The sequence below is a fragment of the Pseudophryne corroboree genome, chromosome 1 (assembly GCF_028390025.1).
Source record: "Pseudophryne corroboree isolate aPseCor3 chromosome 1, aPseCor3.hap2, whole genome shotgun sequence".
NCBI classification, from domain to species: domain Eukaryota; kingdom Metazoa; phylum Chordata; class Amphibia; order Anura; family Myobatrachidae; genus Pseudophryne; species Pseudophryne corroboree.
Window position 1 is genome coordinate 423,362,337 of NC_086444.1, and position 22,516 is coordinate 423,384,852.

The 22,516-nt window shown below is 48.8% G+C and overlaps 1 protein-coding gene across 8 annotated transcripts in view; it reads right to left on the reverse strand.

Annotated features, from left to right (window-relative positions):
- P2RX2 (purinergic receptor P2X 2) overlaps positions 1 to 22,516 on the reverse strand; it is a 290,430-nt gene that overhangs the window by 30,371 nt on the left and 237,543 nt on the right. For all 8 annotated transcript variants that reach the window (XM_063913402.1, XM_063913401.1, XM_063913399.1 and 5 more), the window contains 3 exons: positions 17,864 to 17,996; positions 5,793 to 5,920; positions 455 to 545 (listed from right to left, as the gene is read on the reverse strand). In XM_063913402.1, coding sequence (XP_063769472.1) covers positions 455 to 545; positions 5,793 to 5,920; positions 17,864 to 17,996 — 352 coding nt within the window. The remainder of the gene's footprint in view (positions 1 to 454; positions 546 to 5,792; positions 5,921 to 17,863; positions 17,997 to 22,516) is intronic.

The window sequence follows — 22,516 nt, forward strand, 5'->3', positions numbered from 1 at the left end:
ACATCGACATCGGAAAAGACGAATGTTGCAAACTCGGCAGCTTAGTAAATGACCGTATCAGGATTCAAAAAGTTGCAGTATAATGCACTCGATACCATTCGAGTTCAAACATCCTTAAAAACGGCTAAAACACGAATATTAGTAAATATACCCCATAGTTGTTATGATAAACTTATGTACTACTTGGTTAGATAGGGGTATCATATCCAATTGCCTATGCTGTATGTTCACAAATTGTTCCAATAAAATATAATTCTCCTAAGGACAGGGACAGATAGCAATAAGTACAAATGTCTACAATCTTCTAATCCATAACAGTACCATTGAGGCTACACAATACTCAGTGTAAAAGAGATATTGGTAATTAATTGAGAGGTTCGTAGGGCATCCCAACAATACAGGCTCCAATTGGGTAAAGCTTGTCTATACATATAATGAATGTGGGTGTAATTACCTGCCCATGCACAATGACATCAATACGGATCCCATACACTTTAATTAGTATGCGTGTCTCAGTACCGTTGTTGTTGTAATATTTGGCAAACCTGTGATAAGGTAGCAGTGAGGAGAGAGAGTCGGAAAAAAGATGGAAGATGACATTTTGATAGAAATCAGAAAAATAGTGAGTTTATTATTTTATTACTGCATTGAATAAAACCATGGGGGGTAATTCCAAGTTGATCGCAGCAGGATTTTTGATAGCAATTGGGCAAAACCATGTGCACTGCAGGGGAGGCAGATATAACATGTGCAGAGAGAGTAAGATTTGGGTGGGGTGTGTTCAATCTGCAATCTAATTTGCAGTGTAAAAATAAAGCAGCCAGTATTTACCCTGCACAGAAATAACATAACCCACCCAAATCTAACTCTTTCTGCACATGTTAAATTGCCTCCCCTGCAGTGCACATGGTTTTGCCCAATTGCTATCAAAAATCCTGCTGCGATCAACTTGGAATTACCCCCCATATACGGAAAAGTTTTGTGTCATACCTAAAGCCAACAAAAATAAGCAAATCTGTCTTATGATTGGAGGACATGGCTAAAATACACAGCAAGTTAGGAAAAAATATATATGTAGGAAAAAGTGAATAAGGGAATCTATAGAGATAAAGAAATTATCATTGCAATTTGCAAAACATGCCATCTATCTGTAAACCTATGAAGTTCTAGCTCATCCTACATGCAGAAGTAGAGACGTCTTGCTGGACCTAGTTATAGACCAAGTAATGAGACCTTTATATAATAAATAAGAGTTTGAGACCAGGGCCGTCTTAACAGCAATATAGGCCCCTGGGCACAGCAATGCACTGGGGCCGCTACCCATCCTCCAGCGGTAGGGGTGGGGTGGGCTATCAGCGCCAGCTTTGAGGTCCCGCGGGCGGTAGGAGGTGTTCTATCTTCCGTTAAGCATGTAGGACCTGAAGCAGTCATTTCTGCTAATTACTCCTTCACTGCACAGATGGGGCTAAACTGTAGAAAGGGGCATTGGGCTGAATAAAGAAGCCCTGGGTGGTAGGGGGTGTTTAATACGTAGGGGAGGGGTGGATGACTTCCAGGGTGGTAGGGGGTGTTTAATACGTAGGGGAGGGTGGATAGTGGAGTGGGCTTAATATTTATAATTTTCCGGTGGGAGGGCAGCTTGCTTGACTGCAGATATCTCAAGTTCCTGAAAATACATTTCTTAGCTTTGAATGGGATAAAAAAACTAGAGAGTCCCACCTTTCAGAAGGTTCTGGGGACTTGGGGATCAGAGTTCAGGAGCCAGAGCAATTCACCAACAAATATCTAAAACTGCATATTAGGCGTGTGAATCTGGAGCAGAGACCAGCTGCTTGAAGTCTGATATCTCTGGTTCTGGGCATAGTAGAGACAAGGAGCCAGTGTGCACCAAAAGGGGAGGGTCCCAACTTTTGGTTTATACCCTCAGAAAAACTATAAGTCAGACAAAACCCGAGATATCTGGTTGGGAAGAGCAATTAATAGGCTTGGATGGGGACCACTGCTTTCAAGTCGGATATCTCTTGTTCCCCAGGGCCAATTTTCAAACATCTAGTACCCCTGGAAAGAGGGGACCCTCAGCTATCAGCCTAGGGCCCTTATACTCCTGGGGCCCTTGGGAAAGAGCCCACTGAGCCTATACGAAAAGACAGCCCTGTATAAGGCACCCTAGATTCAAACTTAATGTTAGGGGCCTACCATAGACGCGGTCACTTAGGCGCTGGTTGGTTGGCTAATATTTTTTGGCAAAAAAGTATACCAAGAACCTCGTATTTGCTCTATGACAGATTGCAGAGTTTACTATAATTATTCTGACTAGCAGTTTTTGGTAGTGTGGAGTGTGCATCGGCACTGCATTTTCTTTCTTGTGGATATCGAAGAGGAAAAGAATATTGCTTTCCCTTATCTATTACATAATCTTCTACAGTGTCTGGCTACTCAGTATAGAGCCGCAGTGAGGCCCTGCTCCATCCCTTCCCTCACAGCTCTCATTGGCTGCCTGATTCCCAGTGTCTCTTCCAAGTGGTTCCTAGAGAACAGCTGGAACTCTTGTACAGCAGAGAATATACAGAAATTTAGGCTGCATGTAAACCTCTACTGCGCTTTCGCTGTAAGCTCTGTGAGCCCCCACACAGCTGCGGTGGGGTACACACAAGCGGTGTGTGTATGGGTAAGTGCAATTCCCACTCGTCTGCAGCATTTACATTTTCACCATCAATGCCAAACATTAATCCTTACTGGGGAGGCTAATAAAATAGAAAATCTTATTAATATTCTGCATAAACTGCATCATTGACCTAATCACTGTTGCCCACAATAAGATCCTACAAACTGTCACATCATCATGATTCATGATGCATTCGGTGCCGTGCAATACTATTCATAGGCACCTGTCATGTGAAGTGAGATGCTAATGGAAATCTTTAGAGGACACAAAGTCATTGTACATATTTAAATCTATTGGTTTTAAAGTCATTATGACTTTTGGAGCAGTTGCAATGTGGAACTGGGAAGAGAAGTTGGGAGAGGAGGTGGCACTAGGAACTGAAGGAAGGGAGTGAGATGGAATAAAAGAGGGTGACAGAGAGTGTGAGACCTGTGGGAGAGAGATGGGAAGACTTAAGAAAAAATGACTGGCAACATGAGGCACAACAGCTACAGCTCTCTATGAGTACCAATCTTTTATGCACTTTGCATGGTTGTGACCGCGCGAATAGCAGGTCCAAAAACTAATTATACATATCTAGATAATGTCAGACTCTAAAACAAGTAATAATACTTAGGAGACCTGCTGGATGTGCCAAATAATTTGGTGGCTTTTATGTTGTATCACTAAACTGAAATGTTATTGTCACATGGGTTTTTTTTTTAGTGTTAGATACAATAGGCCTAATTCTGAGTCACGCGGCTGCATTTAGCGAATTTTAGCAAACAGCGCTGCATAATAGTGGTTCTCTGGCCAATTTTGATTCAGATGCATGTGAGTTTCTGGATGTCAAATGGGCGTCAACACTCATGGACGTGTTGCTACAGTTGTGTTCTATTCTGAGTAGTGCGTATGCAAGTAATGATACTAGCGATTACAGCTGTGTACACATGGAGACATCTGTATAGTCGTGTTAGCACTTCATTGCCAAAATATCTGCATTCCGAATGCAGCTGTAAGTGGGGTGCCACACAGAGGGCCCTATGTACTAATGGGGGGTACACACGGAGAGATCCGTGCTTAAATTCTAAGCAATCTCTAGATTGCTTAGAAATTAAGCATGGATCTCTCCGTGTGTATGCCTTACAGCAATAGCGATGCGCGGCCCGTGTAGGCACAATCTAGCACATTGCTAATTTCACCGCTGGGTGAAATGAGCGCCCCCCTCCCCCTCACTCAGCACACATTGCGCTGTGCTGTGCGGTTGAGAGGTGTATGCTGAGCGGTCTGTGCTAGATCGCTCAGCACACATCTCTCCCCGTGTGTACTGGCCTTAGGCCCTGGAGAGAGATAAAGTGGACAGAGAGAAATTACTAACCAACCAGCTGTAACATGACAGTTAGATGCTGATTGGCTGGTTCTTTATCTCTCTCAAATGCTTAGTACATAGGGGGTCATTCCGAGTTGATCGCTAGCTGCCGTTGTTCGCAGCGCAGCAATCAGGCTAAAAAAATGGCATTTCTGCGCATGCGTATGTACCGCAATGCGCACGCGCGTCGTACGGGTACAAAGTCCTTTGTGGTTTTGCACTGGTTCTAGCGACGATTCCAAATGCACAGCTGATCGCAAGGAGATTGACATGAAGTGGGCGTTTCTGGGTGGCAACTGACCATTTTCATGGAGTGTTTGGAAAAACGCAGGCGTGCTAGAAAAAACACAGGCATGGCTGGGCGTTCGCTGGGTGGGTGTGTGACGTCAAAAGCCGTCCCTCCGTTGTTAGAATCAACGCACACGAAGAGTAACTACAGGGCTGGTCTTGTTTTGCACAAAACAATTTTGCAGGCGCTCTGCTGCACAAGCGTTCGCACTTCTGCAAAGCAAAAATACACTCCCCAGTGGGCGGCGACAATGCGTTTGCACGGCTGCTAAAAGTAGCTAGCGAGCGATCAACTCAGAATGACCCCCTAAGACTCTAGAATCAGGCCATGTATGTCACTGATGCATGCACTGGTGCAGATGATACAATCTTCTAAAACTGGGGTGATTTTCATAGAGTTCTCGCAGACTTAAAACATGGCACTAGTTTCAATAAATGCTTAATTATCCATTTAAATTTGGGTTTCATGTGCAATATTTTAATATTTTATTTCAGACCTATTTCATTTCAGGCAAACATACATACATACAAACTATGGGAACATGGCAGACCAGATGGCAACTACTGTAAAAAATACAAAAATACAAGTAATCACTGCATCTCAGGGGATACAGTTGTTTTTGCTTTCTCATACATGGCGCTCTTGTTTCCCTGAATGCCACAAATGGTCTTTGGCATTCAGGGAAACAAGAGCTCCATGTATTAGAAAGCAAGATGTGTTGTCACACAATTACCTGAGGTAAGATACAAGTAATGTCTCAGGTAATATAAAGAGCTCTAATAACCATGTAAATCCCTAGTAAGGCCACATCTTCAATACTGTGCACAATTTTGGGCACCATACTACTAAAAGGATCTCCTGGAACTAGAAAAGGTTCAGAGGCGGGCAACCAAACTGATTAAGGGGATGGAGAAACTAGAATACAAGGAAAGGCTTGCTAGGCTAGGCATGTTTACACTGGAAAGAGGAGATTAAGAGGGGACATGATTAACATTTACAAATATATAAGGGGACAATACACAGAGCTAGCGGAGGATCTATTTTTTTATAAGATCGACACAGAGGACACGTGGACATCCACTTAGGTTAGAGGAGAGGAGAGGCGAAAAGGTTTCTACACAGTAAGGACAATACGTGTTTGGAATTCCCTGCCTGAGAGAGTAGTAATGGCAGACTCAGTCAATACTTTCAAGAATGGGCTAGATAAATTCCTAATGGATAAGGATATACAAGGTTATGGTGGGTAGATCAAGCACTATAGTTAACAAAAGAGAAATAAACACAACGGGCGACCACAGATAAAATTAGTCCTAAAAATAATACAGCGTAGGAGACCACAAATTGGACAAATTGTCTTTTTTCAACCTCAGAAAGTATGTTACTATGTTACTGCCCACAGGATGCCCAGACTGCACAGCGCACAGACATCACTGTTGTCTCCTATGCCATTACACTATATATGCCACTACTCTGACAACCCAAACACTGACCTATAGTTGTATCCAGTGGACAAATTATTCTGTAGGTCAAGGCGTCGAAAAGAATACTGAGGGCGACACTTTGAGGGGTGTAAATCCAAGTTGCAATTCCAGTTAATGATCACACCGATGATTCCGCCCTGCAATAAAGACACAGCATATGCCTATCACTCTTTAAAAATCTACAAGGTTTATAGCCCTATAATAGAGTTTTGGACATGGAAAAGTACATGTTAAGCAATCAGGTAGCTCCTCTCTGTAAACCTTCAGCCATAATACCACTAATGTGGAGGAAACATGAGTCTGAAATCCTCTATCTTGAAACATCCCCCACTGTCTTTTATATTCCCTGCTGTCACTCTTTTAGCCTTGTCCGTAAGGCCTTTATGGATACACTACTTCATTGATCCCTAAAATTAAATAATCACATATCCCAGAGTGTTACTGTAAATCTTTGCATCTGTGGTTACTGCAAGTCTATTTGCGGTGTTAAAGTAAGTTTCTGCATGTGGTTTGGACATGGAATACCAGCAAAAGTACTTTACTTTATTATTACATGCCCCAATGGCAAGCCATTTAATTGGCGCCCAAAATCTATATGAAAGTAAACATTGGAATTGTAGCAGACAAGCACACAGACAGTGTTAAACCTCCTAATGATAATGTGTGGACCCTTATTCAAAAGTAAAGCATTCAGTACCTTTAATATCAAGAAATAATGACACTGAGACTTGAATTTGGCAGAAAATTGTTAGCTATTTATTGTACCCTAACCATTAGAAAAACCTGTAAAGTGAAAATTTTAGTTAACATGCCGATTCAGCCGGCATATGGTGGCAGAAAAAAGAACGGCTATATTCAACTGACGATAACCTCAAAACATTAAAAATCCAAACGATCCTAATTTAACACAAACCATACATAGGTAATAGGTGCCCGACTCAGACCTCCACGCTGACTACCCACCCTGATGGGTGATGACGCTGCCCCCTGACGGGTGGTCTAGCGGCCTTAAAAGTCAATGGAGGTGAGTGCACCTAAACCACACCAAACTATAAACCACTGCAACTAACAAGACAAACTACAACCTGCCGTTCTTTTCCGCCAACAAATAGCCAACGATAAACCACACTAACAATTCAAAGCCAAGGCACTCCGTGCCAAAACCTCTACCAAACAGGGTGGGAGGGCGGGAAGGCAAACCAGCAGCAAGAGAGACCAAGCTGGCCTATACATCCCTATATATACTGATCCCTCCCCTCTCTAACATAGGCTGTACTTTTCATAACAGTTAGGTCCACCCATCACAGGAGGTTTAACTTTCTCCATTCCTATGCAGTCATTTCGCTTTCCTAAACCTCCTAATGATAATGTGTGGACCCTTATTCAAAAGTAAAGCATTCAGTACCTTTAATACCAAGAAATAATGACACGGAGACTTGAATTTGTCAGAAAATTGTTAGCTATTTATTGTACCCTAACCATTAGAAAAACCTGTAAAGTGAAAATTTTAGTTAACATGCCGATTCAGCCGGCATATGGTGGCAGAAAAAAGAACGGCTATATTCAACTGACAATAACCTCAAAACATTAAAAATCCAAACGATCCTAATTTAACACAAACCATAAATAGGTAATAGGTGCCCGACTCAGACCTCCACGCTGACTACCCACCCTGATGGGTGATGACGCTGCCCCCTGACGGGTGGTCTAGCGGCCTTAAAAGTCAATGGAGGTGAGTGCACCTAAACCACACCAAACTGTAAACCACTGCAACTAACAAGACAAACTACAACCTGCCGTTCTTTTCCGCCAACAGCGAAAGTCTCCTCCCCAGAGTCTTCGCACCGCCACCATACCCTCAACCTAACTCCTGCAACACCAGAAAAAGATCCTCCAGGAAAAGCATCATCCCCTCCTTGGACAGATGCACACCATCAGGACGAAAAAGGTGACTGTCACGAAACCGAATCCTAGGGTGGCGAACCACTTTGCCTCCGTGGGCCAACACCCACTTCGCCACCGCCCCATTCACCTTTTGCCTGGCCTCATCAATCGGGCGACCGTCCGCCACTCCTCGCCAACGCAACCTTGGCACCATCATAGAGAACACCAAGACACACTTGGGCCACGCCGCGGCCACACTGGCCAGATCCTTCATCATGGCCCACCGCAGCTCCAAAGATGTCCTCTTCCCCAGATCGTTGCCACCTAAATGGATAACCAGCACCCTAGGGACTCCATGCTCGCTGACCTGACTGACCAATCTACTCTTCAGATCTTTCCACATCATCCCCTGCCAACCAAGCCAATGAACGCCATGAGCCCTAGGAAACATCTGTGCCCCCTCCGAGGCCAAAAACCTGGCTGCCCAGTACACATAAGAGTGGCCAACCACCCAGATTGCCAAATCATCTTCTACCCAACCTGAAGAGAAGGAAAGGAGTAAAAATCGGTTAATAAGAATCTAAAACGGAGTTTATTAACGCATTAACCTGAAGGATCTGCCAAAAGAAAAAAGGGGGTTTCGTGTCTTGCAGAAGTCACGGCCTAGCCGATCTGAACAAGCTTCCAGCCAATCGAAGCAGAACATAAACACACAATGGGAAAAATCAAAATAATATAAGGAAAATAAAACGGGGGGGGGAGGGGTATAAAATTGGGAAAAACATGTAAGAACTCAGCTGGAGGTGAAAGCGTAAAAACCTGCTGAGGGACTTTGATTTGAACTGATCAGCCGAATTGTAGATTAGAATTCAGTCCGTCAAGTCAGGCAAAAAATCGCAAAAGAACTCCAGACCCCCGCTGCCAGCAGCGGCGAGTAGCTAATCCCATAGTAGGATGAACAGGGGAGACAAACAGACACACTACACAAGGACATACTGAACTTTACAACATGAACTTATACAACTACTAATAAACTGAACTGATAGTCAAACAAACAACTCATGGAACTGGGCGAATATATCGTCTGTAACTCGACGACTTCCATCGCCCCACTGCCTGGATTTCCGCCACGGAAAACCCTGCCGACGCAGCCGACGTCGCTGCCCCGATGTGGAAGGAATGCGTACCGAAAGCAGCGGGTGAGAGGCCCAAGCCATCCAGACAGCGACTCAGCATCCAACGAAACTGATATTTCGTCAAAGGCAAACCGTCATAATGCAGCAACCACGACCCCTGCCCACCGGGTCGAACTGCCGCATACTTTGATGCCAACCTCACCGGGCAAATGCTCTCCTCCAGCGACGGAACCAAGGTGACCCATCGACCTCTACCTACTTGGTCTGTCTTAGAGCGACGCAATCTGCACAGCAAGGACCTCTCACCCACCACCACGTCACCCAGAAGCATGCGTGAGTCTGCCCGCTTAGATGGCGCTACCAGCTCCGAAACCCGAAAGGCTCCATGGTAAGCCATGGAGAACGCCAACCGAAACAAAAGCGATTCAAAAATAGACGACGCGATACCGCCAACCGCCTCGATGACAGCCGGTAGCAAGGCCGCATCGATGGGCCGTCGCCTATCAGGCGGCGTTGGCGCCACGCGTGCCCACCCTTTTATCGCCTTAACCAGAAGCCCGCTCTTTGTCACGTCAGGGACACCCTTGATTTTATTAAAGAACGAAATCCCTGCTAAGTACCGGGACACCACCGCTCTGGACCTACCCGTGACAAACAGCTGCCAAATAAACGAAAGCATCATCCGATGCCCGCTCTTACCTTCTTGACTACGTCCTCGGACAAACTCTTCCCACTCGCTCCAAGCTTGACCGTAAGCCTTGAGCGTGTTCGGGGCCACTGACCGCATCGCTAGACCCTCCAGTCCGGTCCGATCACCTGCCAGACATAACCGGGACATTGAAACCCCCCGCTCATCGGCCTCGGGTGCCAACAAACGAAATCTCTCCCACCGACCACGGGACAACGCGTCGGCAATTCCGTTCTCCAGACCAGGCACGTGCTGCGCGCGGAACCATACATTCTTATGCAAGCATGTCAGCAGCAATCGCCCCAGCACCCTCAGAACCACCAGCGACTTCGCCCTCTGGTTATTGATCGCATGCACCACGCCCAGATTGTCACATCTAAACAAAATGCTGCGATGAGCCAGACGATCGCCCCAAACCTCCAGCGCCACCATAATGGGGAAAAGCTCCAGCAGAAAAAAAAGGTCCCTAGTGAAACCTTCGCGATGCCATTCCTCAGGCCACGAGGCCACGCACCAAGACCCCTCTAGGAAGCAACCGAACCCAGAGGAACCCGCCGCGTCGGTAAACAGCTGTAACCGAGCGTTGTCGACCGCCGGGGCCAGCCAGATACGCACCCCGTTGAAATCCTCCAGGAACGAGGCCCATACTGCCAAATCCCTCTTAATTTCGGAGGACAAGCGGATGAAATGATGCGGTCTGGTACACCCCGCCGTCGCCCTCTCCAGCTTTCGGCAGAAAACCCTGCCCATCGGGATCACCCGACAAGCAAAGTTCAAAAGGCCCAGCAAGGACTGCGCCTGCCGCAGCGTGACTTTACGCAACCTTACGAACTGACAAATAACCTCGCGGAGCTTCGCAACCTTAGCCTGAGGAAGGCGACACGATCCCGCCACCGTGTCGATTTCGATCCCCAAGAACGACAAACAGGAAACCGGCCCCTCCGTTTTATCCTCGGCCACAGGAACGCCAAAGTGAAAAAACAGCGCTCGGATGCTGAACAGCAAGTCGCTGCAGCGTGGTGAATTCGCCGGTCCCACACACAGGAAATCATCGAGGTAATGCGCAACTCCATGACCTCCTGACGAAGACTCCACGCACCAATGTAAAAATGTGCTAAACCGTTCAAAAAACGAGCAGGAAACGGAACATCCCATCGGCAAACATTTGTCAATGAAATACTCCGCTCCGAGTCGAAAACCCATAAAACGGAATGATTCCGGATGCAACGGTAGCAACTGAAACGCGGATTCCACATCGATCTTAGCCATCAGGGCACCAGGGCCGTAACTACGAACTAACTCTAGCGCCTAATCAAACGACTGGTACACCACCGAGCAGTGAGCCGGTGGTATCGCGTCGTTGACCGACGACCCTGACGGGTAAGAAAGATGCTGAATGAGCCGAAAGGCACCTGGAATTTTCTTGGGGACTACCCCCACTGGGGAGATGACCAAGTCATCCTCTGGGGGCGAGCTAAACGGGCCCTCCATCCTACCCAGCCGTACCTCTTTATCAACCTTCTCGCGCAAAACAGACGGCAAGGCGCGAGCGGACTGCAGATTCCGGAGAGCCCGGACCGATACATCGCCTGCAACAGGCAAGCGGAAACCAAACTTAAAACCCTGAAACAAAAACGGAGCGTCTGTACTATTCGGATACCAATCCAACCATTTGGACATGGCGTCCAAATTAATTGGCGTTGGTGCCCTGTGGAGCGATCCCGCTCGTGCCAGGTCTTGCGTAGCTTTGCTTACCCCGCGCGCTTTGGCGATTGCCTTTAAAACAGGTAGAGGCCGGGTGGGAGCCGCCACATTGCAAGCACAAATGTCGAAACCGACACTGCTTGCCGAAGGAACAGGACGCATTGTTAAATGCGAAGCACTTCCCCTTCGCGGCGGCCTGCCCTCCCCCGCGGATAGCCAATCTACCTTTCTTACCCGATCCGCCGTCCGCGCCGCTCCCTTGGGCGGACGACCCTGCGCGTTGCCCGTCCGCCCCCGGATTCCGGGGCTCCCTTGCGGGTTGAGAAGCCCGGGTGACCTGGAGCCAGACTTCCACGTCTTTGCAACCAAAGTCAATAACCTGCAAGCAGTCCTGCTTCTCCCGGAATTTCTCATCATACATCCGCCATTCGATACCTGACGATGTGCGCTGCATATCGTGTATCAAGTGCAGGTATCGTATGACGTTCATATGTTCCTCAGGCCTATCTTCGAGATAACAAGCCGCAAAAACCGGCCAGCCAGTTGTCGAAATTACGGAAGGCGTCAGCTCCGATGCCTTTCTTAGCTGTCGCCGCCTTAAACTCTTTCTTCGCGTCCTTAGTCAGGACGAACATATCAACGTAATCGCCTCTGCAGATCTTCTTACGGCAGCTATCCCGCAACCCCCTCAACACGGCCGTGTAATCACAGTGGACCACTCCCGGCAAATCGCGGCGCTTCTTGGCCCTGCGAGCGTACTCGCTAAGCCGCTTGCGTCTCTTCCGCCTCTCCTGCTGCCCTGCCGCCCTCTTAGCGTACTTCGTCGCCCGCTTTTTAGCCCTAGTCGTGCTACTGACGTCGGACGCAGGCGACGACAGGGATGAAGAAGAGGAGGAACTGAGAGAACTGGAGCGCGTGCTGGAGCCCGACGCCGACTGCTCAACCTCACCTGACGCTGTCGACTGTTCAGACTGGGAGTCCTCCGGTGTGGAGACTTCGAAATCCTCCTCGTCGCTCCTGACCACCTCCACTTCTCCGCGATCACCTGAAGAAGAAGACAGAGCACGGGACCTGGAAACCACTCGCGGCGCATGCCTAGCACTCCGGGGCGAAGACGTCCCCACCTCGCACCCACGTTCGGTCCGCACGGGACGGTGTCCCAGCTGCGCCGCGGCCGCCCCCAGGTTACGGCAAGCGCGAGCAATTCACTGAGCCACCGGCCGCGTACCGGACGCCCTTGCTTCCGCGCGCGCGCCGGAACGCCTTGCTGCCCCCAGGGATGCGGCTGCGGCCAACGGGCCCAACGCCGCCACCACCGTCGACAGAGGCGACGCCAACTCTCCGGAGGGGTCCTGACTTCCCCAAAAGTCACTGCCGGCACCCGCGGGAGCCCCCGCAGATGCCGGCACACGCCTCCCTGCCCGGCAGGCGCCAACAGGGGACCCGACGGCCAATGCTCCGCCTGGCCCGCTGGGGAACTGCTGGCCCCCCTGACCACAATCGGCGTGGTCCCCCACCAGTCACCTATCCTAACCTAACCTAACCTCCGTCTGCAGGGAAGGCGCCTCGGCGGGGCTCAATGCTGCCGTGCTCGCCCCTGATACGCCCCCCCCCCCCCCGCCGCCGCTCCCCGCCGGACTCCGGCTGTAAGGGAGGCAGCAGGGGAGATGAGGACACTAGCGGCGCCGCTGCGCGCACACGTGCGTGAACGGCGCCACTGGCTGAGAGCGCGGGCGTGCGCGCACCCTGTGCGCGCGGCCCGCCGCTTCCCGCCACCCTCCTTCCAACGTTGGTCCCACTTGAAAGGACCGTCGGATGAGACCCCGCAACAGGCCTCATCCGCCCCGCCGCCGCCATCCGCCCCCCTCGCCTGGCACCACCCCTCGGCCGCGACAAGGGGGATGTGTGGGGAGAAGGTATGGAAGCCCCGATCGGCTGCCGACCTGGCGCGCACGCGGGCGCCCACACCCGGCAACGGCGCCTCAATCCCCGTAGCCGGAGGTGAAGGCCGATGCCCGGCCACCTCCGGTCGTCTCCCCCGTGCTCCCAGCCCCCCCCCCCCCCGCCGCCCGCGACCGGCCGGTAACGCCGGACCGGAAACCAGCGGCAGGGAAGACCGGGTCCGTCGAGCCACCGCCGCACGGGCAGGCCCGGCGACAGGGGGGGTCAAAGGGGACACCTGTACCGGGCCCCAAAGGTCAGAGGGGCCCCAAGCATCAGGGACACAAAAAAACAGAGCCGCAGCACCTGTTGATGATTTCTAAACGGACTGCTCCACTCGGCCGCTAATTAACTTTAATTAATCACGAAAACCGCAAACACCCCTTCCCCCGTTACAGTCTCACTTGGTCCAGTCCCGGTGTGATGATGCTGACGTCATTACGCTGTGATGCACCGGCCGTTCCCCGTCACTTGCTGCTGCCGCACAGCACCATGCCCAGCGCTGCAGTGTTATCCCGAGCTCTAACTACTCATACTCCTTTCAACAGTGCTGCTCCTCGGCGGCAAGCAGTACTAGTACAGAGAAGGATGATGCGGTGCTGTGCAGAGTGTACATAATAACACTGTAATCGGAGGGGCATTATTTTTGCCAGGCAGGTTGCTGTGTGACTTATGGTGCTGCTACATGTGGCTATAACTCGGTGCACACTATGGCCTATGTAACACACAAACTGACTAGGACAGAACCGAGTATATCAGATCATTGTAATGGAAGGGGAATTATTATTATCAGGCAAGTTGCTGTGTGACTTGTAGTGCAGCTACATGTGAGTATAACTTGGTGCACACTATGCACCAAGTTATACCCACATGTAGCAGCACTACAAGTCACACAACAACCTGCCTGGTAAAAATATTAATAATAATTATGCCCAGTCCATTACAGTGATCTGATATACTCTGATTACAGTGTTATTATGTATACTGTACACAGTACCATGCCCTTATCTGTGCTAGTACTGCTTGGTGCCACCGAGGAGCAGCACTGTTGAAAGGAGCAGCGACAGTTACGGCACTTCCACCTGTCTGGCAGCAGGACCCAGGCACAGCGGAGGGAGCCACTGTAGTGACGGCACCAACACCTGTATTGCAGCACGATCCCAACACAGCGGACCCCCGCATAGCATGGAAACTGTGCATTGCATCAGGGGAGCCTCTGGAATGAGCACATCTACCTGAGGGCAGTCAGACTGTCCCACAGAGAGCGTGCAAGTGAGATCTGCAGTGCTGAACCATCTCTTCGGGGTACGAGAAGACGTCTGTAGGGTAAGATAGGCCAAATTTTCTTTTAAAGACCCTGCACATTCTTTGGTACACATTTTATGCCATTATACATTTTTATAAAACATTTTTTATATATTATATACAAACACATTAATATACATCTTAAAAACAGATTTTATATATGACCTATAGCTCTACCTTATACTGTATGTACATGCAGAAGAGGGATGTTTGGAGGAGGGGATGAGGAGGGGGGCTCGAGGGTGGTTATGGGCGGGGCCCCATAGAAATCAGTGTACCGGGCCCCAAGATTTCTGTTGCCGGCCCTGCGCACGGGCACCCGCGTCGGCCCCGGAAGACGGGTAACAGGGAGCTGAGCCAGCCGGCTCATCCGCGGGCCCAGCCTCACCGCCTGGTGAGTGGTAACGAGCTGGGGTCCCGGCGGCACGGCGGGGGCGAGAGGCGGCCATCATACCAAACAGTGTGTGGGGAATGAAAGAGGAGGGTGGGCAAACAATACAGCAGGTCAATGCAAGCTGAATATTCTAACTAAACTAGCTAAACACTTTAGTGAATATGCAATGGAGCAAACACTCACCAGAAGGCAAACCAGCAGCAAGAGAGACCAAGCTGGCCTATACATCCCTATATATACTGATTCCTCCCCTCTCTAACATAGGCTGTACTTTTCATAACAGTTAGGTCCACCCCTCACAGGAGGTTTAACTCTCTCCATTCCTATGCAGTCATTTCGCTCTCCTTAGTTTTACATGTCTAGGTGACGGGTGTTTATGCTTATATGCTCTGTTGTTTTAGAACCTTCACTTCGTTCTTAGTTGTCCATTCTTGCATGGTTGGCATAGTGGTTAGCCTTACTGCCTCACAGACCAGTGGTCATGAGTTCAGTTAACCGTAGGGAGTATGGATGTCCATATGTTAGGGAATATAGCTTGTAAGCTCCACTGGGCAGGGAGTGATGTCAGTGACTGAGTATTCTCTAAGTGCTGTGTAATATGTGTGTGCTAAATAAATGGGATGTGGTTAAGATACCGGCTGTCAGTATTCCGGCAGTTGTAATGCGACGCCAGAATCCCGACAGCCATTAGAATGCCGATGCCGGAATTCCGACAGCCAACAGGGGCAGGAGATTGACGCCAGAATCCCGGCAGCCAACATCTCGGCAGTAAGTATAGCGGGAAGGTTAGGGAGGAGAAGGGGTGGTAGGTTTGGGAGCTTAGGGTTAAGCTGCGGGAAGGTGGGTTAGGGTTAGGCACCAACAGGTGGAGGTTAGGGCGAGGGGGTTAGGTTTAGGCACCACCAGAGGAAGTTTAGGCTCAGGCACTAAGAAGTTATGGTAAGGCTGTGGAAAGGGAGGGTTAGAGGGTAGGGGAGTGGGGGGAACAGTCTTATCCTCCTATCAGAATTTCTACTAATAGGATGCTGGCATCAGTATTATAAATGCCGGCATCTCGTCCACCCATAATTCATACTGAACCCAAATAAATAACTGTATATAAATAGATTTAAAAATATCTATAAATATACTGTAAATATTAGGTATTAGAGCCCTCATACGGCATATGACAAAGTAGAATACTTCAATCTTGTACCCATGGGGGCAGATTCAATTAGCCTTTGTGGGTTTAACGCTTGGTTCTATTAAATTATTTATTAGTCACTTTCCCTGTGCTGTAAAACCGCGGCTAATGAGCGTTAACCCATAGATTCCAGGTTAAGTGCCTAGAATCAGTGGCGGAACTACCACCAGTGCAAGCGGTGCCTTGCACTGGGGCCCACAACTGTCAAGGTGCCCAAAGCCAGCGCGGCTTGTAATGAGTTAAACTGACTCATTACATGCCGCTGTGTGCTGCGGACCACAACCGCCAGCCGAGGAGTGGAGCAGCAGGCAGGGACGCAGTGGCCACGGGGGGGGGGGGGGGGGAGGGAGGGATTAAGGAGGAGGAGGGAGGTGGAGGAGGGAGCCGCAGCAGCGCAGTGTAATTGGTGGAGGCGCTGCTGCAGCTGTCCCCCTCCTTCCACATAGGTTGTCCTCCACCGCTGTGAATGCTGGGATGCGCTTACCTCATCACAGTGGGGCAGGCAGCCTATTTGGAAGGAGAGAAACAGCTGCAGCGGCGCCTCCACCAATTACAGTGCGCTGCTGTGGCTCCCGAGTCCCCCTCCCTCCTCCTTCTTCTCCCCTGTCCGGGATCTGCCAGAAGCTGCTGCACCGAGGAGCCTGACTGCCAGCGGAGACAGTAAGTATAATCTTTTCTTTCTGTCTATCTATTTATTCTGTCTGTCTGCCGTAATGTGTAAAAAAGGGGACGCTGTCTGCCGTAATGTGTAAAAAGGGGGACTGTCTGCTGTAATGTGTAAAAAAGGGGACTCTGTCTGCCGTAATGTGTAAAAAGGGGACGCTGTCTGCCGTAATGTGTAAAAAAGGGGACGCTGTCTGCCGTAATGTGTAAAAAGGGGACGCTGTCTGCCGTAATGTGTAAAAAGGGGACGCTGTCTGCCGTAATGTGTAAAAAGGGGGACTGTCTGCTGTAATGTGTAAAAAAGGGGACTCTGCCGTAATGTGTAAAAAGGGGACGCTGTCTGCCGTAATATGTAAAAAGAGGAATCTGTCTGCCGTAATGTGTAAAAGGGGCTCTACCTGGTGTAGTGGTGCTACTGTGCGGCGTAATTTGAATAATGGAGACTACTGTGCACCGTTATAAGAATTGGTATTATTTTGTGCCCACACCCCTTCCCCATGAAGCCATGCCCCTATATATTTTTGCGCGCGCCTGAGGCGCGCACTGCCCCTGTTTTACATAGAGGGAGGGGCTCCGATGCCGTTTCTTGCACACAGCGTTAAAATGTATAGTCACGGCACTGTTGCTAGGTATCCATTTCCCTGGCCCTGAGCAGGTCCCCCTCACCAAATCATCTCCAGGGGTGAGGGGGTGGACTTGGACAGGATGAGAGGGGGTGGGGGCGCAAAACATTTTATTGCACCTGGGCCCACCTTTTGCTAGTTCCGCCACTGCCTAGAATATATAGGTTACCCCATGCAGTAAGCCCAAGAAGGTGCATTTAACACATTTTTTTTTTCATGCAGCTCCTGAAGGGTAACATCACCAATTGAATCTGCTCTATGGCAGATTCCATATTCCTAAAATGACATACCCTCCAACATTTTACACACAAAAATCGGTACAAATTAGAAAAAGGGGTGTGGCCACGGGTAAAGGGGGCGTGGTCACGCCCCTTTTCCTATACTTTCAATGGAAGTTTGGAGAGCCAAAAATAGGTACAGACCATGAAAAAAAGGTACTGTACCTATTAAAAAGGTACAGTTGGAGGGTATGAAATGATTAGGTTATACTGCTGCTGTTAGTGCTTTAACTAGTGTACAGCTGAGCTGTCACCCATGTATTTCCTGAAATATACCTGACCTTATGTGCTATTTCCGTGAAATTAACGCCAGCCTCTCTCACAATGAACCCCATAGTGAATATTGGACAAGAGGGGGATTGAATGGGGTGGTAAGTACAGTTCTTCAGGGCATTGTCCCCCTCAATGTTACCCCTGAAAGAGAAAAAATAGGACAGTGGGTGAATGACAGAGTAGCCAGACTTATGACATATACTGTATGCTATTGCATACAGTATTTTACTCTATAAGTAAAGATACCAATTACACCATGAGCAAGGTCATATGAGACCTTTCTGATCAGAGTGCAAATAGCTGCATCTTTTTGTGCCTTTTACCACAAAATATATTTACATAATTCATGCCAGTAAGGTATAGGAAATGACCTCCAGTATTTGCACCATCTCCATATAGTTCTTTATAATGCAGATATCTGCAACATGTAAGCCCCCATTTACTTATACTGTACATTCAGTGCTACACATGTCTGCAGTGGCCATTATGCTAGGGAACACCCCATATGGCCATAATGCATAAAACTCCTGTGCCCCGCCCTCAGCAAGTGCCACCATTTTGACTTATAGATGCTGGTACTACAGTTCAATACTAAAATGACATTATCAAAACAAAAAATAAAGTACTGCTCTGTGCCTTTCAGTTAGAAATGACCCCTACTGTATATGTAAGAACGACAGTTAATGTGTTGTTTCTGATAAAACACACCTGTATTATTCTCATTTTCTACAGGGCAATACCCCTAACATGCAAACATAGCAAAAATTGACCTGCATGCACAGACAACAACAATATGTCACAACTGAGGGCCTGAGCTGACGGGAGGCAGCCTCAGTTGTAGGGGCTGAGATGTACCGGAACCTGGGAGGTTGTATCAGACCCCTGGACATGTAAGTAACATGAATAATAACTGCCCGAAGGCGTGACCACGACAACTTAGATAAAAGTCAATGATGTTTATTATGACAACTCCGCAACACAGCAGCAGTAAAAGAAAACATAAAAGTCAGCAAATAATAAATACAGTTCCTGGGTACTACAGGATGGCAGGAGCCACAGGGCACTGGTAGTGTGAGATAGTTCTTATGATCTTCTAGATGGAAAGTCCTTACCAGGCCCGACTGTAGCAATGGAGATAACCCAGGATTGTGCCAGCTGGTGTTCCAGGAAAAGCTGGGTTGCTGAAGGTAAAACAGCTGCTGTGGATACTGGCTGGAACCAGACTGTTGTTAGCACGGAGTGGATACTGGCTGGAACCAGTTAAATAATAAATGAACTTGGGAGCGATGAAATATGAACTGAAATGTAGAACTTGAGAGCGGAGAAATAATAATACCGGTGGAGAGTGGTAAAGTGTAGAAAGGACACCGGCCCTTTAAGGGAAGCTGTACTCTGCTGGAAGCTGAGCTGGAAGCAGGTAATGTTGTAGCTGGAAACAGATGAATCCACAATGGATTGGAGAGTCAGGCTACACCGCAGGTGGAATGCTGGTGCGGGTCTCTATGGTGGAAGTCTTGAGACAGGAGCTGGAACCTGGAAGACAATCACAGGAGAGAGACAAACAGGAACTAGGTTTGACAACCAAAGCACTGACGCCTTCCTTGCTCAGGCACAGTGTATTTATACCTGCAGCAAGGAAGGGATTGGCTAGGCAATTATGCAGATTAACAATACTGACAACAGATTGGAGGAAATGATCAGCTGACAGAATCCAAGATGGCTGCGCCCATGCAGACACTTGGAGGGAAGTTTGGTTTGTAATCCATGTGGTAATGAAAACAGTAATGGCGGCGCCGGCCACTGGAGACAGGAGACGCCAGGCTGACAAGTGCACATCCAACCACGCGGACACAGCGGAGGCCGCGGCTGACGTAATCGCCACTCTGACACTCTGCATGCAGAAGCTCAGGGACGGCGGCGGAGGCCGCGGGAGACGCCATGCCAGATGTAATAAGGCGTTACTGTGACAGCGTCTCAGAGAGACAGGAGAGGATGCAGGAATGTGAACATTAGAATAACAGATGGGATCCGGTCCTGGAGCGCTGAGCCAGCCTTAGGAGGCATCTGATGGGTAAGAAATGGCGTCCAGATACCCGGATCGTGACAGCACCCCCCCTTTAGGAGTGGCCCCAGGACACTTCTTTGGCTTTTGAGGAAACTTGGAATGGAATCTCCGGACCAAGGCAGGAGCATGGACATCAGAAGCATTGGTCCATGAACGTTCCTCAGGACCATAACCCTTCCAGTCAATAAGATATTGTAGTTGACCGTAACGGTGACGTGAGTCCAGGATCTTGGCCACTTCATACTCAACGCCTCGTTGAGTTTGGACTTTCGGAGTTGGAGGAAGTGAGGAATGAAACCGATTCAAGATCAGCGGTTTCAACAGGGAAACATGGAATGTCCTGGGTATTTTTAAGAAGGGAGGCAACTGGAGTCTGTAAGCAACAGGATTGATGACTTGTTCAATCTTGAAAGGACCGATATAGCGAGGTGCAAACTTCATACTGGGAACTCTTAACCTCAAATTCTTCGTGGATAACCATACCCGATCACCCACCTTGAGAGCAGGAACTGCTCGACGCTTCTTATCCGCAAACTTCTTGTACCTGAACGATGCCTTGAGCAGAGCTGATCGTACGCTCTTCCAGATATTGGCAAACTGATGCAAGGTGATATCCACTGCGGGAACAGAAGTTGCTGGAAGCGGTTGGAACTCAGGAACTTTAGGGTGGAATCCAAAGTTAGTGAAGAATGGTGTTGAAGCAGATGAAGAATGATACTGGTTGTTATGACAGAACTCGGCCCAGGGAAGTAATTGAACCCAGTCATCTTGAGAGGAGGACACATAGATGCGAAGGAAGGCCTCCAAGTCCTGATTCACCCTCTCGGTTTGACCATTGGTCTGAGGATGGTAAGCCGTGGAAAACTTTAGCTTGACTTGGAGGACTTGACATAAACTTCGCCAGAATTTGGCTGTGAATTGAACTCCTCGATCTGAGATAATTTCTTCAGGAAGACCGTGGAGTCGGAAGATCTCTTGTATGAATACTTGAGCCAACTTGGAAGCTGACGGAAGACCGGTGAGAGGAATGAAGTGTGCCATCTTGGTGAACCGGTCAACTACCACCCAGATGGTATTGAACTTGTTGCACATGGGTAAGTCTGTAATGAAATCCATCGACAAGTGGGTCCATGGTCGACGGGGAACGGATAGTGGAACCAGTTGCCCCGCAGGCGACTGGCGGGATACTTTATGTTGGGCACACTTTGGGCAAGATGCAATAAACTCCAAGACGTCCTTTTTCAGAGTTGGCCACCAATAGGACCTAGAGATAAACTCCAGGGTTTTTTGGATACCTGTATGTCCGGCAAAACGGGAAGCATGGGCCCAATGCATGAGCTTCTTCCTTAGCATCGGCTTCACAAAACTTTTCCCTGATGGGGACGTAGAGTCCATCCCTACCGTGGAGAATGCCAACGGATTTATAATAGGATGCTTGTCTGAAGACTCTGACTCATTTTCTTGCTCCCATGAGCGGGAAAGGGCATCGGCCTTGCGATTCTGAGAGCCCGGACAGAACTGGAGTTTAAAGTCGAACCTGGAAAAGAAAAGTGCCCATCTGGCCTGACGAGGGTTGAGACATTGTGCGCCCTTCAGGTATAAAAGGTTCTTGTGGTCTGTAAGTATGGTGATTAAATGAGAAGCTCCCTCCAACAGATACCTCCACTCTTCTAGAGCGAGCTTGATGGCTAGCAACTCCTGGTCGCCAATGGCATAGTTGCGCTCAGCTGGGGAGAACTTCCGGGAGAAGAAACTGCAAGGATGTAAATGGCCATCTTTAGCCCTCTGAGATAACACCGCTCCTACTCCAACGGAGGAGGCATCCACCTCTAGGATGAAAGGAGAGTCGATGTCAGGCTGTTTCAGGACAGGCGCAGAGATGAACCTCTGTTTTAAAAGATGAAAAGCTTGCATGGCTTCTTCAGACCACTTGGACGGGTTAGCACCCTTCTTGGTGAAAGCAGTAATAGGCGCCACAATGGTGGAAAAGTCTCGTATAAACTTTCGGTAATAATTGGCGAACCCTAAGAACCTCTGGACCCCTTTGAGGGTTAAGGGTACCGGCCAATTCTGAATTGCTTGTAGTTTCTCAGGATCCATCTCTAGTCCGGAACCGGACACAATGTACCCTAGAAACGGAATGGACTTGACTTCAAAGACGCATTTTTCTAATTTGCAATAGAGATGATTGACACGGAGACAGGACAGAACCTCTTTAACCCAAAAACGATGTTCCTCTAAATCGTTGGCAAAAATGAGGATATCGTCTAGATAGACCACGACATGACGGTATAGAATGTCTCTGAAAATCTCATTGACAAAATGCTGGAAGACAGCTGGAGCATTGCTCAATCCGAAGGGCATGACGAGGTACTCATAATGTCCGTCACGGGTGTTAAAGGCGGTCTTCCACTCGTCACCCTCACGGATCCGGATGAGATTGTATGCACCTCGCAAGTCCAGCTTTGTAAAGATGGTAGCTCCGCTAACTCTGTCAAAGAGCTCAGTAATCAGGGGTAAAGGATAACGGTTCTTGATGGTAATGTCGTTCAAACCTCTGTAGTCGATGCACGGCCGCAGACCACCATCTTTCTTT